Source organism: Suncus etruscus, chromosome 19 (genome assembly GCF_024139225.1).
Source record: "Suncus etruscus isolate mSunEtr1 chromosome 19, mSunEtr1.pri.cur, whole genome shotgun sequence".
NCBI lineage: Eukaryota > Metazoa > Chordata > Mammalia > Eulipotyphla > Soricidae > Suncus > Suncus etruscus.
Window position 1 is genome coordinate 15,657,272 of NC_064866.1, and position 18,110 is coordinate 15,675,381.

The 18,110-nt window shown below is 35.7% G+C and overlaps 1 protein-coding gene across 5 annotated transcripts in view; it reads left to right on the forward strand.

The window, feature by feature from the left end:
- The window catches only part of PTBP2 (polypyrimidine tract binding protein 2), a 954,659-nt gene that overhangs the window by 4,834 nt on the left and 931,715 nt on the right, over positions 1-18,110 (forward strand). For all 5 annotated transcript variants that reach the window (XM_049765726.1, XM_049765725.1, XM_049765727.1 and 2 more), the window contains exon 3: positions 17,205-17,280. In XM_049765726.1, the coding sequence (XP_049621683.1) occupies positions 17,205-17,280 (76 nt within the window). The remainder of the gene's footprint in view (positions 1-17,204; positions 17,281-18,110) is intronic.

Sequence of the window (18,110 nt, forward strand, 5' to 3'; positions counted from 1 at the left end):
ATGGTTAAATCTTTCATTATTTTTAAAATTTTATTTTATTGAAAGTTATGATTTAAGGAGTTCTTCATAGTTGAATTTCCGATATACAATGAGTCAAGGCCCTTCCCACCACCAGTGTCAACCTCCCACCCTCAATGGACCCAGAGAACATCCATCATCCTGTACGCTGGCCTGCCAGTATAATACGTTTCTTTAAGTTTAGATTGTTAAAGTTTAGGTCCCTTGATTCTTAGGCTTGGATATTTACTTCTGTCTTACTTATTTTCTTGCCTATGCATCTGGGACCACTTGGTCCCTGGCCTCTGGCCCCCAGCCTTTCTTTATTCCTTTCCTTTTAGTTTAATAGAAAAATGTAGGAATATGTGATAAAATAAGCCAGTGTCCCAAGGTTCTATGAAAAAGGTGGCAACCCCAATTTAGAAGATGAGATTAAAAAAATACAATTAAAAAAGTGAGTGTGGCAGGTGTTTTTTTTTTTTTTTTTTTTTCCCATAGATAATAGAAATAGAAAGGAAAAACCTTTGGCCTAAAACCAGGGAGACCTTACCCATGAAGCATCCTGGCATAAGACCAACTACAGGCTATAAGTTGTCTAAACACACAAATCTTTCTCTGTGGTCCCAATAAAAGTTCTTCACAACGACATTTGTTGCGGTCAGGTTTCTGTAGTTATCATTTATTTTTTAAATTAAGTTGATAGAGTTTTGAGAAATCTGCATTCTGATTACATGTTCTTTATCAGATCTATATTTTTCTTTCACTGTTTTTATCTCAATAGTAATAGTTAATTTTGATAAAACAGTTTATTCTTTTTTCTTGTGTGTCATGTCTAAGTCATTGTCCACTTTGTAAGATTACAAAGATTTTTTAAATAGTTTTTAAAAAATGCTTTGTAGATTTTGTATTTAAATTTATGTTCAATCTTACTAATTTCTTTGATTTGATGTATGATAAATATCTGACCTTTTTAATATTAAGTATGACAGAAAATTATGACTCAACAGTTCTGGTTTTAAATATGGACACCATCATTTCTAGCACCATTTGTTGAAAGGACTAAATTAAATTGTTTTGCATCATTTAAGATACTATCTGATGTTTTTGTACTATATTTTCTATTGACCTATGTTTTACCTGTTTGTCAACAGCATAGTATTCCATTTTTAAGTCACATAGTATATAGAAATCTAGAATCTCATTTGAATTACTGAGCATTTGCATAGCAGTTTCTGGGACATTGACCATATTGAGTTTTTCCATGTATGATTATGGTTTATTTCCTTCTTTTAAGGCTGTTGGTTTCCATTGTATAGTTTTATTAAGGTTATTCCTATCTTGTGTGTTTTGGTGCTATAATACTTTGAAAGATTCAAGGTCTAGTTTTGGTGTATAAAAAATATAAATAAAATGGTGTTTTGAATGGTTTCAAGAGATTCAAAGTCTAGTTTTTAGTGTAAATAAATAGGCAAGATTTTTGAATGTTGCTTTTGTATAACTCCTGTATTCATGCTCATTATTATTATGTGTAATAACTTTTTGAGTGAAGCATTGGGGGTTTCCTAAATGTGCCCAGCCAATCTGGAAATGTTTGCAGGAGTTCTAGTGTAAGGAACTGTGGGGATTACCTAAGCCATGCCAATGTAGTGTTGGGATCTCAGAGCTTGCATCTGGTCCAACTAGATGAAGTGCTGGAGATCAGACTGGGGTTCCTGTACTTGCACGGTGTGCAGTTTTACCATTGTACCATCTCTTTAGCTCTGAGATTAAGTAATATTTTTGTGAACGTGCCAGATTTTCTTTATAGACCTCTATTTTTTTCTTGATATTAAGGTGAATACCCTACATGAAAATACCTCTTCTTTGTTTTCATACAAATCATTGATGGAGTTGTGTGGGCTTGGTTTTTACTGTTTGGCGGAGTTTTAAACTGTACTTGTTTAATAACTATTTAGAGGAACTATTTAGGTGATCTGTTTTTATTTGGTTTGGGGCCACACCTGACATTGCTTTGAGCTTACTTTTAGATAAGCACTCAGGAATTCATTTTCTAAATGTCATGTTTGTTGAGGTAGGTGAGCTGTTTACCATATTTTTTCCACTTACTGAGAGAGATTTAAACTCTGTTTAAAGTTATGCATTTTGGGGAGATTGGGACCATCTTCTCCTTATAGGCTCCTGTGTGTCCTCTCCTGGCACTCAAGGTACTACTGTTGTGTCCTGGGCATCAACCTGTTGCTTCTTTATGCACTCCAGACCTTTGAGCTATTTCCCCAGCTCTCCATTTCTCCTAGAGTTTTATGTTTGTTTAGTTTGAGGACTGTTTAGGAGTACTATGTACTTTTGATACTCATGACTTGATTTTCGGTAACATTTTTTGTTTTATGGACACACCTGCCAATGCTCAGTGGTATTCTTGGCCCTGCACTCAGGAACTAATCTTGGTGGAGCTCAAGGATCCCGGGGATCTAATATGGGTCAGCATGTGCAATACAAACAACCTCTCAGTACTATCACTCTTGTCTTTCCCTGGTAATATTTACTGCTTTGCATTTATTGCTTTGCATCCGGCATACTTTTTTTTCTTTTACTTTATTCTATTAGTTTGCTTAGATTAACTATTTTTGCAGTCTTATAATCGATGTTGAATTTTTGGGGGGGGGGATTTTGACACCTCACTTGTAATCAGTCTACACTTAATCAGTAATCAGGCTGTCTTGGCTAGGGAACGAAAGGATAGCTGTTGGTGTTGTTTGAGGGGCTTTAAACAAATTAGTTATCTTTCTGACCAGACTTTATAATCAAATATTTACCTTTTTACTTGAGGTTTTTAAACCATATACATTTAATATGATTTAGTCTTAAAGCTGCACTTTTTTTTAGCTTTACCTTGTTTTATTTTCCTGCTTTTTAGATTTATTTTTAGTTTCGTTTTGTTCTGGTTTACTGATAAGTTGTAGTAACTTCTTTGTTGATGACTGTTCTAGAATTTATAACATATGCTTTTAGCTTACTATGATTTCTGAAGGAATGTTATACTATATTAGTACTAGAATACTTTTTCTCATCTGTTAGCCTATATATGTTATAAATTTGGCTGTTACTTATGTCATTTGGGGGGGGGCACACCTGGTGGTACTCAAGGGTTACTCCTGGCTATGTGCTCAGAAATCACTTCTGGCTTGGAGGACCATATAATAAGATGCTGGGGATCAAACTCAGGCTTTCCTAGGTCAGCTGTGTGCAAGGCAAACGCCCTACTGCTGTATCTTTGGCCCCATCAAATTCTTTAAAAGCATTTTTTTTTAAAGCTAGTCATTGTGTTTTTTGGGCCATAACCTCATGCTCAGGGCTTACTCCTGCCACTGTACTTTAAGGATCACTCCTAGTGGTGCTTGAGGGACCATGTTGGTTGCTGGAGATAGAACCCTGGTCAACTATGTATATATGCTGGGCAAGCACCCTGCTTACTGTACTATTTCTTTGCCTCCCCCAATTTTATATTTTTATTGATTTAACAATTTAAATCTTAAGAAAAATACTTTTGTGTTACCTTTATTGGTGCATGCTTTGAATATCAAGTGGGGGGGTTATTATCCGGAGTTATTCTGCTCTTCTCTGCTACTTTGCTTTGCAGACTTAGCTTGATTTACTTTTCTCGAATTCCCCATGTTTCCAAATTAGGAAGTGTTTGAAGTTGAGCCTTCTCTGTCTAAACTTTGTTATGACCTGGACTATTTTTTTTTAAGGGAGTAAGTTGTGGCAGTCATGGGACTAACCCTCACTTGTTTTGGTACTCCTGAATCATATCTATCACTCTCTAGTGTTCTTAAAAATAACTCTTCTATGTATTTTGTGATTTTCTTTTGGTATACAGGGCAGATAGGATCTTAATTAAAAACAGGCCTGCTTAAATTACAGTCTCTGCAGTTCTGAGTGTACCGTTTCTTTTCAACATAGCTGCTTGACACCACAAATTTGTTCCCACAATGATGGACATTTGGACTGATTCCAGTGTATTGTCAAGTATGGAAATATTTAAAATAGAAGTAAAAATGTATCACATGAAACACAGTTGAACATTTTATGAAAAGACTAGAGAGAGATGACTGAAAGGATTAGAGCGCACACATTTTGCTCCTAGAACCCAGGTTTGATCTTTCAACTCCTCAGGGACCCTCAGAACTGTGGAGTATTTAATTGATAGAGCACTGCTGAGTAGGGTCTCCAAGCCAAATTAAGTTTATGAGAACCATAAGGCAGAGTGTTTTTTATTAATTGGTTTAGAAAGCCTGTTTTTCACACAGACTTTTAATTTTTGGTGTGTTTTTGGATGGGGGAAGAGGGGATGAACCCTGGTTGAGTTTATGCAAGACAAGCACCCTATTCATTGTACTATAGTCCTGTTCCCAGAGTCTCAGTTCACTTTAGACTGACAATGTATGATTTCTGTTTTGAATTAGGTAATATTTTAAACTTATTGTTTTAGGGCTACATTTGTTTGGTACTCAGGTTTTATTCCTGTCTTTGTGTTCAGTCATCATTCCTGCTCAGTTTTAAAATTGGAAATACAGTTTTGGAGTTTATGTGTGATTATGCATAGAACTTTTTCTGCAGTTAAGTGCAGTTTATGTTAATTTGTATTATATACAGAATATATATGTGTGTGTGTATATATATATATATATATATATATAACTTTTTTTGGTTTTGGGACCACACCCAGCAGTGCTCAGGGGATATTCCTTTCTCTGCTCAGAAATCACTCCTGTCAGGCATGGTGACCATATGAATGCCTGGATTTGAACCACCATTGGTCCTGGGTTGGCTGCTTGCAAGGCAAATGCCTTACCACTGTGCTATCTCCGACCCCTATATACAGAATATCTAAATCTCATGTAGGTAGTCCTTTTTTTTTTTTATTACCCTTAAATGTTTATTTTATTAGATAGTTTCTGGGCAAAAAGATTAGCCCAGTGATCAGAGTAAAACAGGACATTACTTTTTTTAAAAATTTAGGGCTTATTTATTTGTTATTTTCATTGTGTGGGTGTTGGGCCATATCCAGCAGTGCTTAGTTTATTCCTGTGTCTATACTCAGGGATTACTCTTGACTGACTCAGGGGAACATATGGAGTGCTAGAGATTAAACCCAGGTTCACTTCCTGCCTATCGTAATAACTTTCTGCCACCCCCACCCCCCATTGCATTTCTTTAAAATAGTTCTTATTGTTTTGTTTTTTTTTTAAGAACTTGACTGATCGATAGGTTGTAGTGGCCGCTCTGGGGCTTCTGCACTCAGAAATCCCCCATCCCCACCCCGGCAGCCTGGGGGCCCATATGAGATACTGAGAATCAAACTGGGTCCTTCCCAGGTTGGCTGCATGCAAGGCAAACACCCTACTCTCTGCTGTCTCTCCACCTCCGAGTGCTTATTATTTGTAATGTGTAATTGATTTTAGGCATTTTACACCATTTTGTTATTGTGAAACTAAAAGAATGAGCTTTTGGAAAGAGGAAAATGCATATGGCATGAAGACTACTACAACATAAAGTAATTGAAGTGGCTAATATTTGGATATAAATTTCAGTTTTCATAAAATTAGTCATAGTTCCCTTTTCAGTATATGTAAACTAAAAGGAGTCTTTAGAACTAAATAATTAATGAAAGGTCCTATTTGTTAAACTAGCTGTTAGCTTTTTCTAAATTGTAACTCAAGTCAGCAATGTGGCCTTATACACACCAACTTGGGTTTAGTTCCCAGCATCCAGTATGTCTGCTTGAGTAGATCCTGGAGCATTGTTGGGTGTGCTTACAAAACCACACACACACACACACACACACACACACACACACACACACACACACAAAAAAAAAAAAAACAATTTGTAACATTAATATTTTGAATACTGATTAGAAATTGCTTTGTTCAAATTCAAATTAGAAATTACTATTGTGCGGGCCCGGAGAGATAGCACAGCGGTGTTTGCCTTGCAAGCAGCCCATCCAGAACCTAAGGTGGTTGGTTCGAATCCCGGTGTCCCATATGGTCCCCCTTGCCTGCCAGGAGCTATTTCTGAGCAAGCAGCCAGGAGTAACCCCTGAGCATCGCCGGGTGTGACCCAAAAACCAAAAAAAAAAAAAAAAAAAAAAAAAAGAAATTACTATTGTATCTTGACTGGTTTCTTTATCATTATTAAATTCTAATCAATAACATTGGGTTTGATATATTCAGTATCTAATAGATGTGTTACTAAAACTGAGTATGTTTTTTAGTGAAGAAAAATAGTTTATTTTTATTTTGGTTTAAGTGTCACATCTGATGATGGCCAGTGCTTATTTTTGACACTGAGCTCAGAGATATATACTCTGCATGCTTGGAGGAACATTGGAGGTGCTGGGGATTGAACTCCGGATGGCAGTGTGCAAGACAGGTGTCCTACCCACTGTACTATTGCTTGGGCCCCTGAAGCAAGATATTTTTTATTGAATGAAGCTTAGATGCAAGGAAGAATGAAAGGAGTATGTGTTCAAGAGAGAACATGGGCTTGAACGATCAAGCAAGCTAAGGGACACATAAACAATCGAGATAGGTATTCAAAGGAGAATAAGGGTTTGAAGAGCAAGTCTGCTTTGGGTTTTTCCTTATGATGCTACATAATGCTTAATGTGTATAATATAATTTACATTTATATTTTCATAATTTAAATCATGGACATTCAGGATACTGGTGATAGACACTACAGGGTTTTTGAACAGACTCTAGCATCAGCAATATATGTCAAATAGTAGGTAAAGGCAGATATTTAATGGTTCTTGATGGGTTCCTGTCTAAAATTTTTATAATCTCAAGTTATTTGTCACTATAAAAATTATAGCAATTTGTTTTTTAAATTTTTAGTTTTTATTTTGGGTGCCTCATTAGTGATGCTCAGAAGTTGCTCCCAGTGATACTTCAGTGTTGCCAGTGCCCTTTTCTTGCATATTACCAGATGGGGTTATTCCCTGGAATCTCATATGGTCCCCTAAGTCGACCTGGAGTGATCCCTGAGTACAGAGCCAGGGGTAAGCACTGAATACAGCTGGATGTGACCCGTAAACAAAACCAGAAAACTTGAGTGAAGGAAGAAGAATTTAAGTGAGCATGTGATAGATTGAGCATAGAATTCTGGAAAGAAAAATGAAAAGATCACAAAGAAGCAGAATTCGAAGTACTAAAGACTGGGAATTTTCTAGAATTGATAAACTACCTGAATTTTAGATTTAGCAGAATAGTAGAGACATGGTATAACTTTTAAGAGGTCAGAGAGAAATCATGTGCTAAGATCAGCTAAGAACTAGAAATTGTGAAATGACCACATTGTCTCTTTTCTTTTCTACTTGATAATAGCTTTTCTAACAGATCTGGGATTTTTTGGCTTTCCAGTTGAATATGACACCTTTATCTTTGATCTTTTACCACTTAAGCACAGAAATGATTTGCAATTTATTTTTCTTTCTATAAAGTACCTTACTGAAGATTTTCTTTACCGTGCAGAGCATTTTGTTCGATGTAATCACACTTGTTTGCTTTTGGGCAAATATATAATTGCCAGGACTATATTAAGGAGCTTGTCATGCATAATCCTTGCATTGAAGTTATGTTTACATTGCACTGCAACCTGATATATTGCCACAGCATGCTAGAATGTGTATTTGCCTTAATTAAAAATACTTTTTGCTACAAAAAATGTGCCTTTACAGAGCTAAGATTACTCATAAATGATCTTTTTCTGGTGGATTGTCTTCTAGTAGGTAGTATTAACTACAGTATGGTGTTGAAACTCGGTGAAAGGACTCTGCCTCTATCTGGCATCCACATAGGTGATACTCCAACTTAGTTCTTAAGATTGATTTGCTTATTCATAGTCTCTATGGAAGCACCAATACGAGAACTATTTGCTATATTTCTTGGGAATATGATGTTGGGATTTGATAGGGATTCTGTTTATAGTCTTCTGCAACACAAATGTTTTACTTAATCATGAGCATGGAATGTTTTTCCAGTTTTAGAATCTGTTTTTGTCTTACCAATGTTAAGTATTTTACTTCTCACAATTCTAAAATTTATAATAAGAGCTTTCATATAACAAAAGTATATAGATGGGCCCGGAGAGATAGCACAGCGGTGTTTGCCTTGCAAGCAGCCGATCCAGGACCCAAGGTGGTTGGTTCGAATCCCGGTGTCCCATATGGTCCCCCGTGCCTGCCAGGAGCTGTTTCTGAGCAGACAGCCAGGAGTAACCCCTGAGCACAGCCGGGTGTGGCCCAAAAACCAAAAAAAAAAAAAAAAAAAAAAAGTATATAGATGGTATGTTAATGCACTTTCTTCCTTCTTGATGCATATATAAAGCATATATTCGATACTTCCATATGATTCCTAAGTGGTTCAATATGCCTGTGTGTACATACAAAAAATCCTCTATTACCATTATAGCTAATACTTAACATTTTTGTTTTTTGCTTAAAATTTTTATATGTCAGGGCATTGAACGCAAGGCTTGATACTTGTGAGACATACTTGCACTCTTTATCACTGAGCTGCATCTTTGATTTCAAAATATTTTTACTCTCCAGTCATGAACCTTTTCTAGTGGCTTAAAAATATCTTGAGATTTTTTCCTTCAAATCAGGAACCACAGAAACTTACTTGATTGTTTTATTTTATTTTTTAATAAATTTAGCTTTTTATTCTCTTTATTAGAGAAATTGGGTATCTGTTCTATAGTTTGTTTCCACTTTTATTATTTTATATGTTCATCATCTATATTTCTTGTGAAAGAAAATTTGAAAAAGATTTGGTCTGGTTCAGGGTTTTTTTTTTTTTTGCACTGCTGGGTATTGTACCTACATTTCATCTATGCACATTTGTGCTTTACTATTGTACAGTCACTTGCTCTGAGGTTTAATTTTAGGGCTTGCTTCTGAAGGGTGCTCCAGGGACCATATAGTAATCCTGAGGATTGATCAAGAGTTAGCCACATAAAAGACAAGTACAAATAAGTTAACTGACCTTTCTGGACCAGTAGAAAACATAGATATAGTCTGTGTAATGTTTATGGCAATGTATCAAAAAGTTTCTCGCTCTGTGATGTTTTAGATTCAGGCATTAGCAGCTCTGATTTCAGAGTAGAGGTGCCCTGTTATCTTTTCATGTAGTGGGTTTTCATATTTGGGCTGTTTAATTAAGCATGCGAAAATGCTGTTTTTCCTTCCTGCACATATTCAAAAGTTCTAGTAGGATTTTCTTTCTGGCTAGGGATATGACTGAACAGAAGACTGCTTTTCTTGCTTGTGAAATCCTAGACTCTGCCCTTGGCATCAAAAAGAAAAAAAAAAAAAAGAATTCCTCACTGAATGTTCATTATTCTGAAATACTCTTCCTTAAAATAAAAAAAATCTTTTATAAGAAAATGATGCAATTTGACTTAAGGAAAAAAGTGTTGGGAGCTGGAGAGGTCATATAGTGGGTACTTGCATGTGACCGAATGAATGACTTGGAGTCAATTGCTGCCATGCCATTTTTCTGAGCCTGTGTGCAGAATCAAGAATAAACCCCGAGCACTGTTGGGTTGGCCCTACCTCACCTCACTTAGTATTGTTCCTAAAAGCTGGTAATCTAGCAATCTTTAATAATGGTATTTGTAGTAATTTAAGCTTTAACAGTTTAATGGTACTGGGGATTTGATTAGGAAATGATCTCATGCAAGGCAAATACTACTGTACTCTTTTAGTGACCCTCCCCTTTATTATTTTAAAGCCAGAATTATATTTTATATTGTAATGTTTTGCTATTTATTTTCTGATTTTATACTTGAATTGTATGAATTGGAAAATCATTCACAATCACTTAACAATTTTTTAAAGCATTGGTATTATACTGAGACTATACTGAATATAAGTTACAATTTCCATAGTCGTTTTTGCTTTTAATGTCTGTAGGATGGTGGGTAAGATGTTTGTCTTGCATGGGCTCAAACCTAGTTTGGTCCCAAAGATGTGATGCTGCTCAGGCTCTCTAGTGATAGGAATTCTTGGGCCATCTTAGGGAATGCTGGGCACTTGTTATGGCCACTTTTGACAATTATTGGGGACTTTCCAGAGTAGCATCTCGAGATAGTTACTTAGGGATTATTTGGGGAGTTGAACAGGCTTTTGGCATGCACCCTAACCCACAGCCTGGCATGCTGATATGAAAAGGCCTTAAGGAGCTGGAGAGAATATAATGCCTTGTATGTGGCCAGCCTGGGTTTCATCTCCAGCACCCCAGGTTTCCAAAACCTGTTAGGAGTGCTAGTCTCTGAGCTCAGCAAAGCTAAGAGCAAGACCTAAGCACTGCTGGGTGTTTCCTCCACCCCGCCCCCCAAAAAAAGTCTGGAAAAGAGTTCAAGTGAAGTAGTGCATGTTATGAAAAAAATGTTTTTATGAATGTTAATGTATATCATTAAAATTATTTATGGTAGGTCATTCATTTTAGATTTGAGTTTTCTGTGTTCACGTATCAATAATATTGACTCCTACATATGATACATACTTTTTTATCCTTCTGATATCCTGTTGGCCTAGGTAATTGCTGTCTTATTTTTGTGTTGACTATCTTTGACTTGGTATGATGTGCAAATTTTTGTTTTGTTTTTTTGGGGGTACACCCGGTTACACTCAGGGGTTACTCCTGGCTATGCCCTCAGAAAACACTCCTGGCTTGGGGGACCATATGGGATGCCAGGGATCGAACCCAAGTTTATCCTGGGGCAGCCATTTGCAAATCAAAAGCCCTACTGCCTGTGGTATCACTCCGCCGCCTATGTGGAATTTTTTGTTTTGTTTTGTGAAACTATGGGCTTGTGTTTTTCTTTAAAAGTAATGTTTTTGTTTGTAATTGTATGGACTTTTGCTGCTTAAAATTTTTTGTAAATGCGCCAAATTTTCCTGCTGGCAGACATCTGAGGTCATTTAAAGTTTAAAACAGTACTGCTCTGAACATTTTTGTACTTAATTTGTGCTTATGCAAGGATTATTGAATAGGTGTTCAAGGATAGATAATGCTAGAGTATGTTAAGCTATACAAGGTAATAGTTTTCCCACATACTGTTCCTCCTTTTTTTTTTTTTTGTTTTTGTTTTTGTTTTTTGTTTTTTTGGGGTCACACCCGGCGGCGCTTAGGCTTTACTCCTGGCTCTGTGCTCAGAAATAGCTCCTGGCACTCATGGGGGACCTTATGGGATGCCAGAACTCAAACCACCGATTGTCCTTGGTTGGCTGTGTGCAAGGCAAACACCCTGCTGCTGTGCTATCTCTTTGGTCCCTGTTATTCCAGTTTTTTGTTTTTTTTTTTGGCTACATTATAAATAATAGTTGTGCGGGTTTTTTGTTTTGTTTTGGAGCCACATCTCACAGTGCTCAGAATTTAATCCTGGCTCTGCACTCAGGAATCACTCACTTCTGGTGGGCTCAGGGAATCTTATTGGATACCAGGGTTTTAACTTGGGTCAGCTGTGTGCAAGGCGAGCACCCTCCTTACCCACTGTTGGTGTCACTCCAGATCCAGGAATGCGTTGTTAAATGTTTCAAGGTTTCATCTGTTCTTAATGTTAACTATTAAATTTCTTAGTTTTTGTCACTCATGTGTAGGTCCTGTTTTTGTTGCTATTATGAGAAATTACCTTCTCAAAATATTTGTGGTTTGTATTTATTTTTGTTGTTATTATTAAACTATATTTTTCTTTTCCTTATGAAAATGTGAATTTGGGAGGCTGGAACAGTAAGGGCATTTACCTTTCAGGAAGCTGACCTGGGGTTCAACAATACCTGGCACCCCCTATTGTCCTCCAAGCCTGCTAGAGTGATTTCTGATTACAGAGCCAGGAGTAAAATGTGAGAGCTGCCAGTTGTGGCCCCAAAACAAAACAAAGAATGTGAATTTGGCTAGTTTTGTGGGTATTTTATTTTTAAGTATTGTACTCTTACACATTCTCTGGTAGTTGTATTGCTAATGTCCTTTTCTAGTTACCAGCCTGACCAATCACTAGTTAATTTTTAGTTTATTTTTTGATGAATTATTAGTTTCAATCTACAGGTCAGAATTCTATACTTAAAAAGATGTAAAAGATATTTTATTCAATCTTTATTCCTTGTTTTATTTTTCTGGGCTTAATATTGATTTTTAAGAACCTAAAGTCGCCTAAGTTTTTAAGTTTTTAAGTTTCATCTGTTAGTATTCATTTTTTTTATTAGAGGTTGTGGTCTGTAGATTTTTATCACTATTTTACAACATGGTTAGTTTTCTTCTGAATTATACTAAGAATGTTTTCATACTAAGAATATAAATTTTTCTTCTGCAAGTTTTGCCTTTATCTTTTCAGAAAATTGCTTTTGGTTTGTGTATTGATTTTTTTTGTTTGTTTGTTTAGTAGGGATCCCATTTCATTTTCCCCCTTCCATTTTTCTCACAGTACAGGCCAGGGATGTCTTAGTGTAAATAATGTTAAGCTACTAACAAAATTCATGAATGCACTACTAATAGTGATATGAATAGACCAGTTAGATTTTTCATAAAAAAAAGTTCTACTAATTGAAAGCGACAACAATCTGTTCTGTGTCATTAATTCACCTGGCAATGTTTGGTTTTGCATCTTGTTGCTTCATTATTCCATAAAAGTTTCCAAACTTCATTTCTTTTTTGGACAGAGTGCATCTGAAGCTATGCAGCTATTTGACTTAGAGTCCCATTGGCAATTCTTGGGCTGATAATGCGTGCATAGTGTGCCAATGATGTTGCTGGACCTTAAGGGGTGGTGGGAATACTTGGGTCACCTTAGCACCGCATTGAATCTCTGGTGCCACACCCAACTGTGCTTGCTGGGGTGTGTGCAGTTTGTGGTACTGGAATAAGGTGTACCAACTCTACTGGCTTATCTTGTATTTTGCTCAAGGATATCAGAATCAGTGAAGATCTGAACTGAAAACTGAAGATTTTCCTCAAAATTTATTATTACTCTTATCTATAACCCACCCATATTTTAGTCAAGACTTTTTAAAATATTTTTTAAATAAAATAAATCCTTATTTAATCACTGTGATATACAAAGTTACAAAGCTGTTCTTGATTGAATTTCAGTCATACAATGTCTAAACATCCCTTCACCAGTGCACATTTCCTATCACAATGTCTATATTTCCCTTCTGCCCTCCCCCCTGCCTTTCCCATCTGCCTCTATTGCAGACATCCCCCCCATTTTTTTTTTTATTTTGGACAATGATATTGTTACTGAAGGGGTATCATGTATACACACACTTTACTACTTCTGTACTCCCTTTATATATGTGGCAAGCTTCATACTATGGACTGATACCCTGGCCATCTTCTCTATATTGTGTCATGACTAAAGTTTTGACCAATTTTCATTACTTAAACTAAGCAGCACCCAGTCTTTAGTTCTTGCTTGCTTTCATGGTGATCCTGGAGTCCTCCTACTTGAAAATAACAAATGGTAGTCATGATATATGAAGATATCACGAAAATATATATTCCTACATATAGAAAATAGACATTCCTATCACTGGAATGAAAGCCAAATTTAAACCAAATTTAAACTGTATTTTGTTCTAGTTCTTTTATTTTACAAGTTTGTTTCTGCAGTTGACATGGATTGCTTATTCCTGTTAGCATTTTCCTGATTGTTTTGTGAGATATCACTTTCTTGGGATATGGTTGTTTTTAGGTTAGTAATAGTTTTATAGTCAGATTAATAAAGTATACCAGTAACCACTTATGTAACTTTTATTGAAGTTCAGCCTACATCTGTCTTGAATTAATTGTGAAAAGTCATTTTTAGAGATTGTGATTCTAGGGTTATCACTAATTAAATTTGTTTCCATAAATTAAACAGCAGTCACTATATGGACTATGTACACTCATCAGTCCCTATATGGTGAACTAATTTGATTTTATATTCTTTTTAAGTTAGGTATTATGCTTGGACCTCAAATGGTTCTATCAATCAAAATGAAAATATTTTTTTAACTTTATTTATTGATTAGTTTTTGGGCCACACCCAGTGGTGCTCAGGGGATACTCCCGGCTCTGTGCTCAGAAATCACCCTTGGCAGGCTCCGGGGACCATATGGGTTACCTGGAATCAAACAGGATTCCTCCTGGGTCAGCTGCATGCAAGGCAAATGCCCTGCTACTCTGCTATCTCTCTGACCCCAACATGGAAATATTAACATTATTAAAAAAATTTTTTGAGCATAGTATGTATGGGTTTTTTCTTGGAAAGGTTGATATATTTTCTTTTTTTATGAAAAATACTCATAAAATATATTCAGTTTTCTGCCAGAGCTATTGCACAGTGTTGGGGAGTTTGCCTAGCACGGGGCCGATCCAGGACGGACCTTGGTTAGATCCCCGTGTGGCCCCCCTTGCTAGGGGCAATTTCCGAGTGCATAGCCAGGAGTAAACCCTGAGCATCACCGGGTATGACCCAAAAACCAAATTTCTTTTTTAGAAAAATACCTAATTCTAATCATCAATGTTACTTTAATTATATAGGGCCAGAGATACAGTACAATAAGTAGAGTGCTTGCCTTGCTCTTGGCTGATTTGAGTTCAATCCCTGGCACCACATAACAGTACCCACACGCTTGTGATGAGTTATCTCTGAATGCCACTTGGTATTCCCACTACCTTCCCCTCCCAACCCAGAAAGACAAAAGTAAAGGACAGGATATGTGTTTCCCTTATCTCTACCTTTATGAGCAATGGTGTTCCATCGCCTTCACTGCAAAAAAAAAATAAATAGAAGGTGGTTCTTAAATAGCTCAGTAGTAGAGCTGCCTGCTTAGCAGGAATGACTCTCTTGAGTCCAATCCCATTCACTGGTATATATATTGAATGTGATTCTTTTGGCATTACTCTTTATGAACTTCAGTACAACAACATTGCATTTTCTGGCATGCCACAGCCAAGGGATTGTGAACACTGCAAGTAGATATGGGCACTACAACCATGTGGTCCCTGAAAAACACATTTAAGATCATGTAGACTTATTGTAAACTAGTATTTGAGTTAATTTTTTTTTAGACGATTTAGAAGTAGTCACTATTTTAGACAAAAGTTATCTGTCATTCTGCATGGTTGACATTTAGGTAGATTAAAGTGAGCAACTGTTCATGCTGGCTAGATACTTTAATAGTATTCATTGTCCATGGTACCACATTTAATCTCAATGATTGTGATCAAGATTTCTATATTTTACAAGTGAAACTACATAGCCCATATTATATACCTTTCACAAAACCAGAAGACTAAGTTAATCCATTTCAAGATGCTTTAAACAGATTACATGATCCTCTCAATAGAAGCAAATTAAAATCTTTGTTTTGTTTTACCACACCTTGTGGTAGTTAGGATTTACTCCTGGCAGTGTTTAGGGGGAATATAGGGGGTGGCAGAGATCAAACTGGGTTCACTGTGTGCAAGACAAGTACTATCACTCTGGTCTCCAGATTAAATTTTTGACAGAATCCAACACCAATTTGATTAAAAAAAGAAAGTCTTTAGTGGCTATAAGTGGGCAGTGGGTGGAGGAAAAACTAGGTAGAGAACAGAAGTCTTTTAGGGCAGTGAAAATAATTTTAAATATTACAATGATGGCTTAACATTTGTTCAGATTCATTGAATGTTTAGTATGAAGTGTGAGCACTTAGCTTCTAGTACTTTGGGTGACCTTGATGTCTGTATTATCCTTTGTAGTAGAGTACTACTTACGTTGGGGATGTTAATGATGGAGGGAAACTGGGGCAGAGTATCTGGAAATTCTTAAGTTTAAAACGTTTTTAAAATGGAAGACTGGGAAATATTTTTGTTGATAAATAATCCATAATGATGACAGTGATTTTTAAGTTTTATGTATCAGAAAGCTTGGGAAAAATTGATCATCAATCCTACATTGGCAGCTTTTAAAATTCAGACTTGGATGTACCTGCCAGTATTGTAATGCTGCTAAATTTTCAAAGCTAAACTGGGTATAGGAACCTTTAAGTATCTAATTCTTGTCATCATGTTGGCTCTTTTATTCTGCCTTAAAAAAAAAAATTAGACACTGGGGTCAGAGATGGCAAGCAGATTAGGTTCTTCCCTTTGTACCTGGCTGACCAACCAGTTTGATTCCTTGCATTTCATCCATTTATTTCCTCTCCAGTAGTAATCCTCGAGAGCAGTAAGCTCTAGGTATAGCCAGTTGTGGCCTGAACTAAATTTTAAAAATTAGAAATGATGCAAATACAGTATCATTTTTCTTGCTGATTCAAAACAGTTAGGAAGATAGCCTGTGAATATTTGTTTGATTTTGTTATATATTGTAAAACTTTCTAGTTACTGTTTAAACACAAATTCAGTTAAAGTTTATGGTTAATTTGAATGTTTTAAATCTTCTGAAGGTTTTTTATTCTCATTTCTTGTATATGTCTCATTTCTGTTGCATTCAACTTTTATTGATTTATAGTTTAATTTAGCTGGCAGTGATTTAGCTGTTTAGAATATTAATACTCTTAGATAAAAATAGGTACACTGCTTCACTGTTTTAACATTAGTCTGTTCACATATTATAGGTTTGTTAATATATATATTTAAAAGTAATTTAAAATTACTGGCTTGAAAAATTCTCACAACATGAAGATATATTTGAAAATATACAGTCTGTTGAACAGGAGGGGATTAATCTCACCTTGAACATTTTGTGTTGGTTTTTAATATTTAAGCCATTAATATATACGAGTGTTCAATTGTAGTTTCATTCAGCTGTTATTTTCTAATGACCCTGAATTATGTGGGAAAAAGTCATAGGATGGCAGTATGTAGGTAGAGAAGTTCAGTTCCCATCTTAGTTTATATTTATATTTATATATATATATATATATATAGTTTATATTCAGAGATTTTGATTTGAACAGAATCATTTTTTCTATATTTTGGATTTTAATGAAAGAAACAAGGGAACACTTTTCTTCTTAGAAATCAATAGGAATGTAGAGTAAATTTGTCACTTAAGTGATTAAACATAACATCTGACATTTGTTTTCAGTGAATATTTGTAAATTTACTTTATGATTGATAATTAAAAATCTAAAAATACCTTAATGGAATTTTTTTTTCCTATTCTTACAGAGGGGATCTGACGAACTACTGTCAGGCAGTGTTCTCGGTAGTCCAAATTCTAACATGAGTAACATGGTGGTTACAGGTAAGTGTTTCTCTATTGATAATACATCTGTTTGCTCATAATTTTAGGGATGGAATGTTAAAATTTGGTCTATTTCATTCAATAGCACTCCCCCTTTCTCCTTTTCTCTCCCCTCCCCTTCTTAGTTTACTTGTCACTGGATTCTCTCCACACTCCCAAAGCACCAGTGAATTTGTAATTGATGTTTATTGGCTATACTGGTTTTTGAAGAGAAAGTACATTTAAAAGAACTTCCGGAGACAATAAAAATTGTATGTAGGAGGTGAAAAGAGTGAAAGGCTTTCTTTGAAGGGGAGGGGGGATTTCGTTAGACTTAGTCAAATTAAGGTAAAGTTTGAGTAAGTAGCACAGTCTGCTTCCCTGTTTTTTAAAATCACAAACATGTAATTTCCTTTGTTGCCTTTCTTTCATAGTTTTATTGTTTTTGTTTTGTGTTCTTCTAAAACCTAAACGATAAATTCCCAAAGAATGAAGTCACTTTTTTAAATGCTTTTTGTTCTGTTGTATCAATAGTTTAATACTTTTGAATTGCTTTGACATCTACTTGAAATTTAAGATAAATTGTAAATATAAAATTATATTGGTAATAAAAGTGTGGAAGATTGAAATCACTATTTTTTAAGTTCGCTTTTTGTGTTTATGCCATGTGTATATAATTCAGTACATATATATATACACACACACACACACACACACACACACACACACACACACACACACACACACACACACGGAAAATATACCACCATAATGATTAATGTGTTTTTTGTTTGTTTGTTTGCTTTTTGGGTCAGACCTGGCAGGGCTCAGGGGTTATTCCTGGCTCTGCA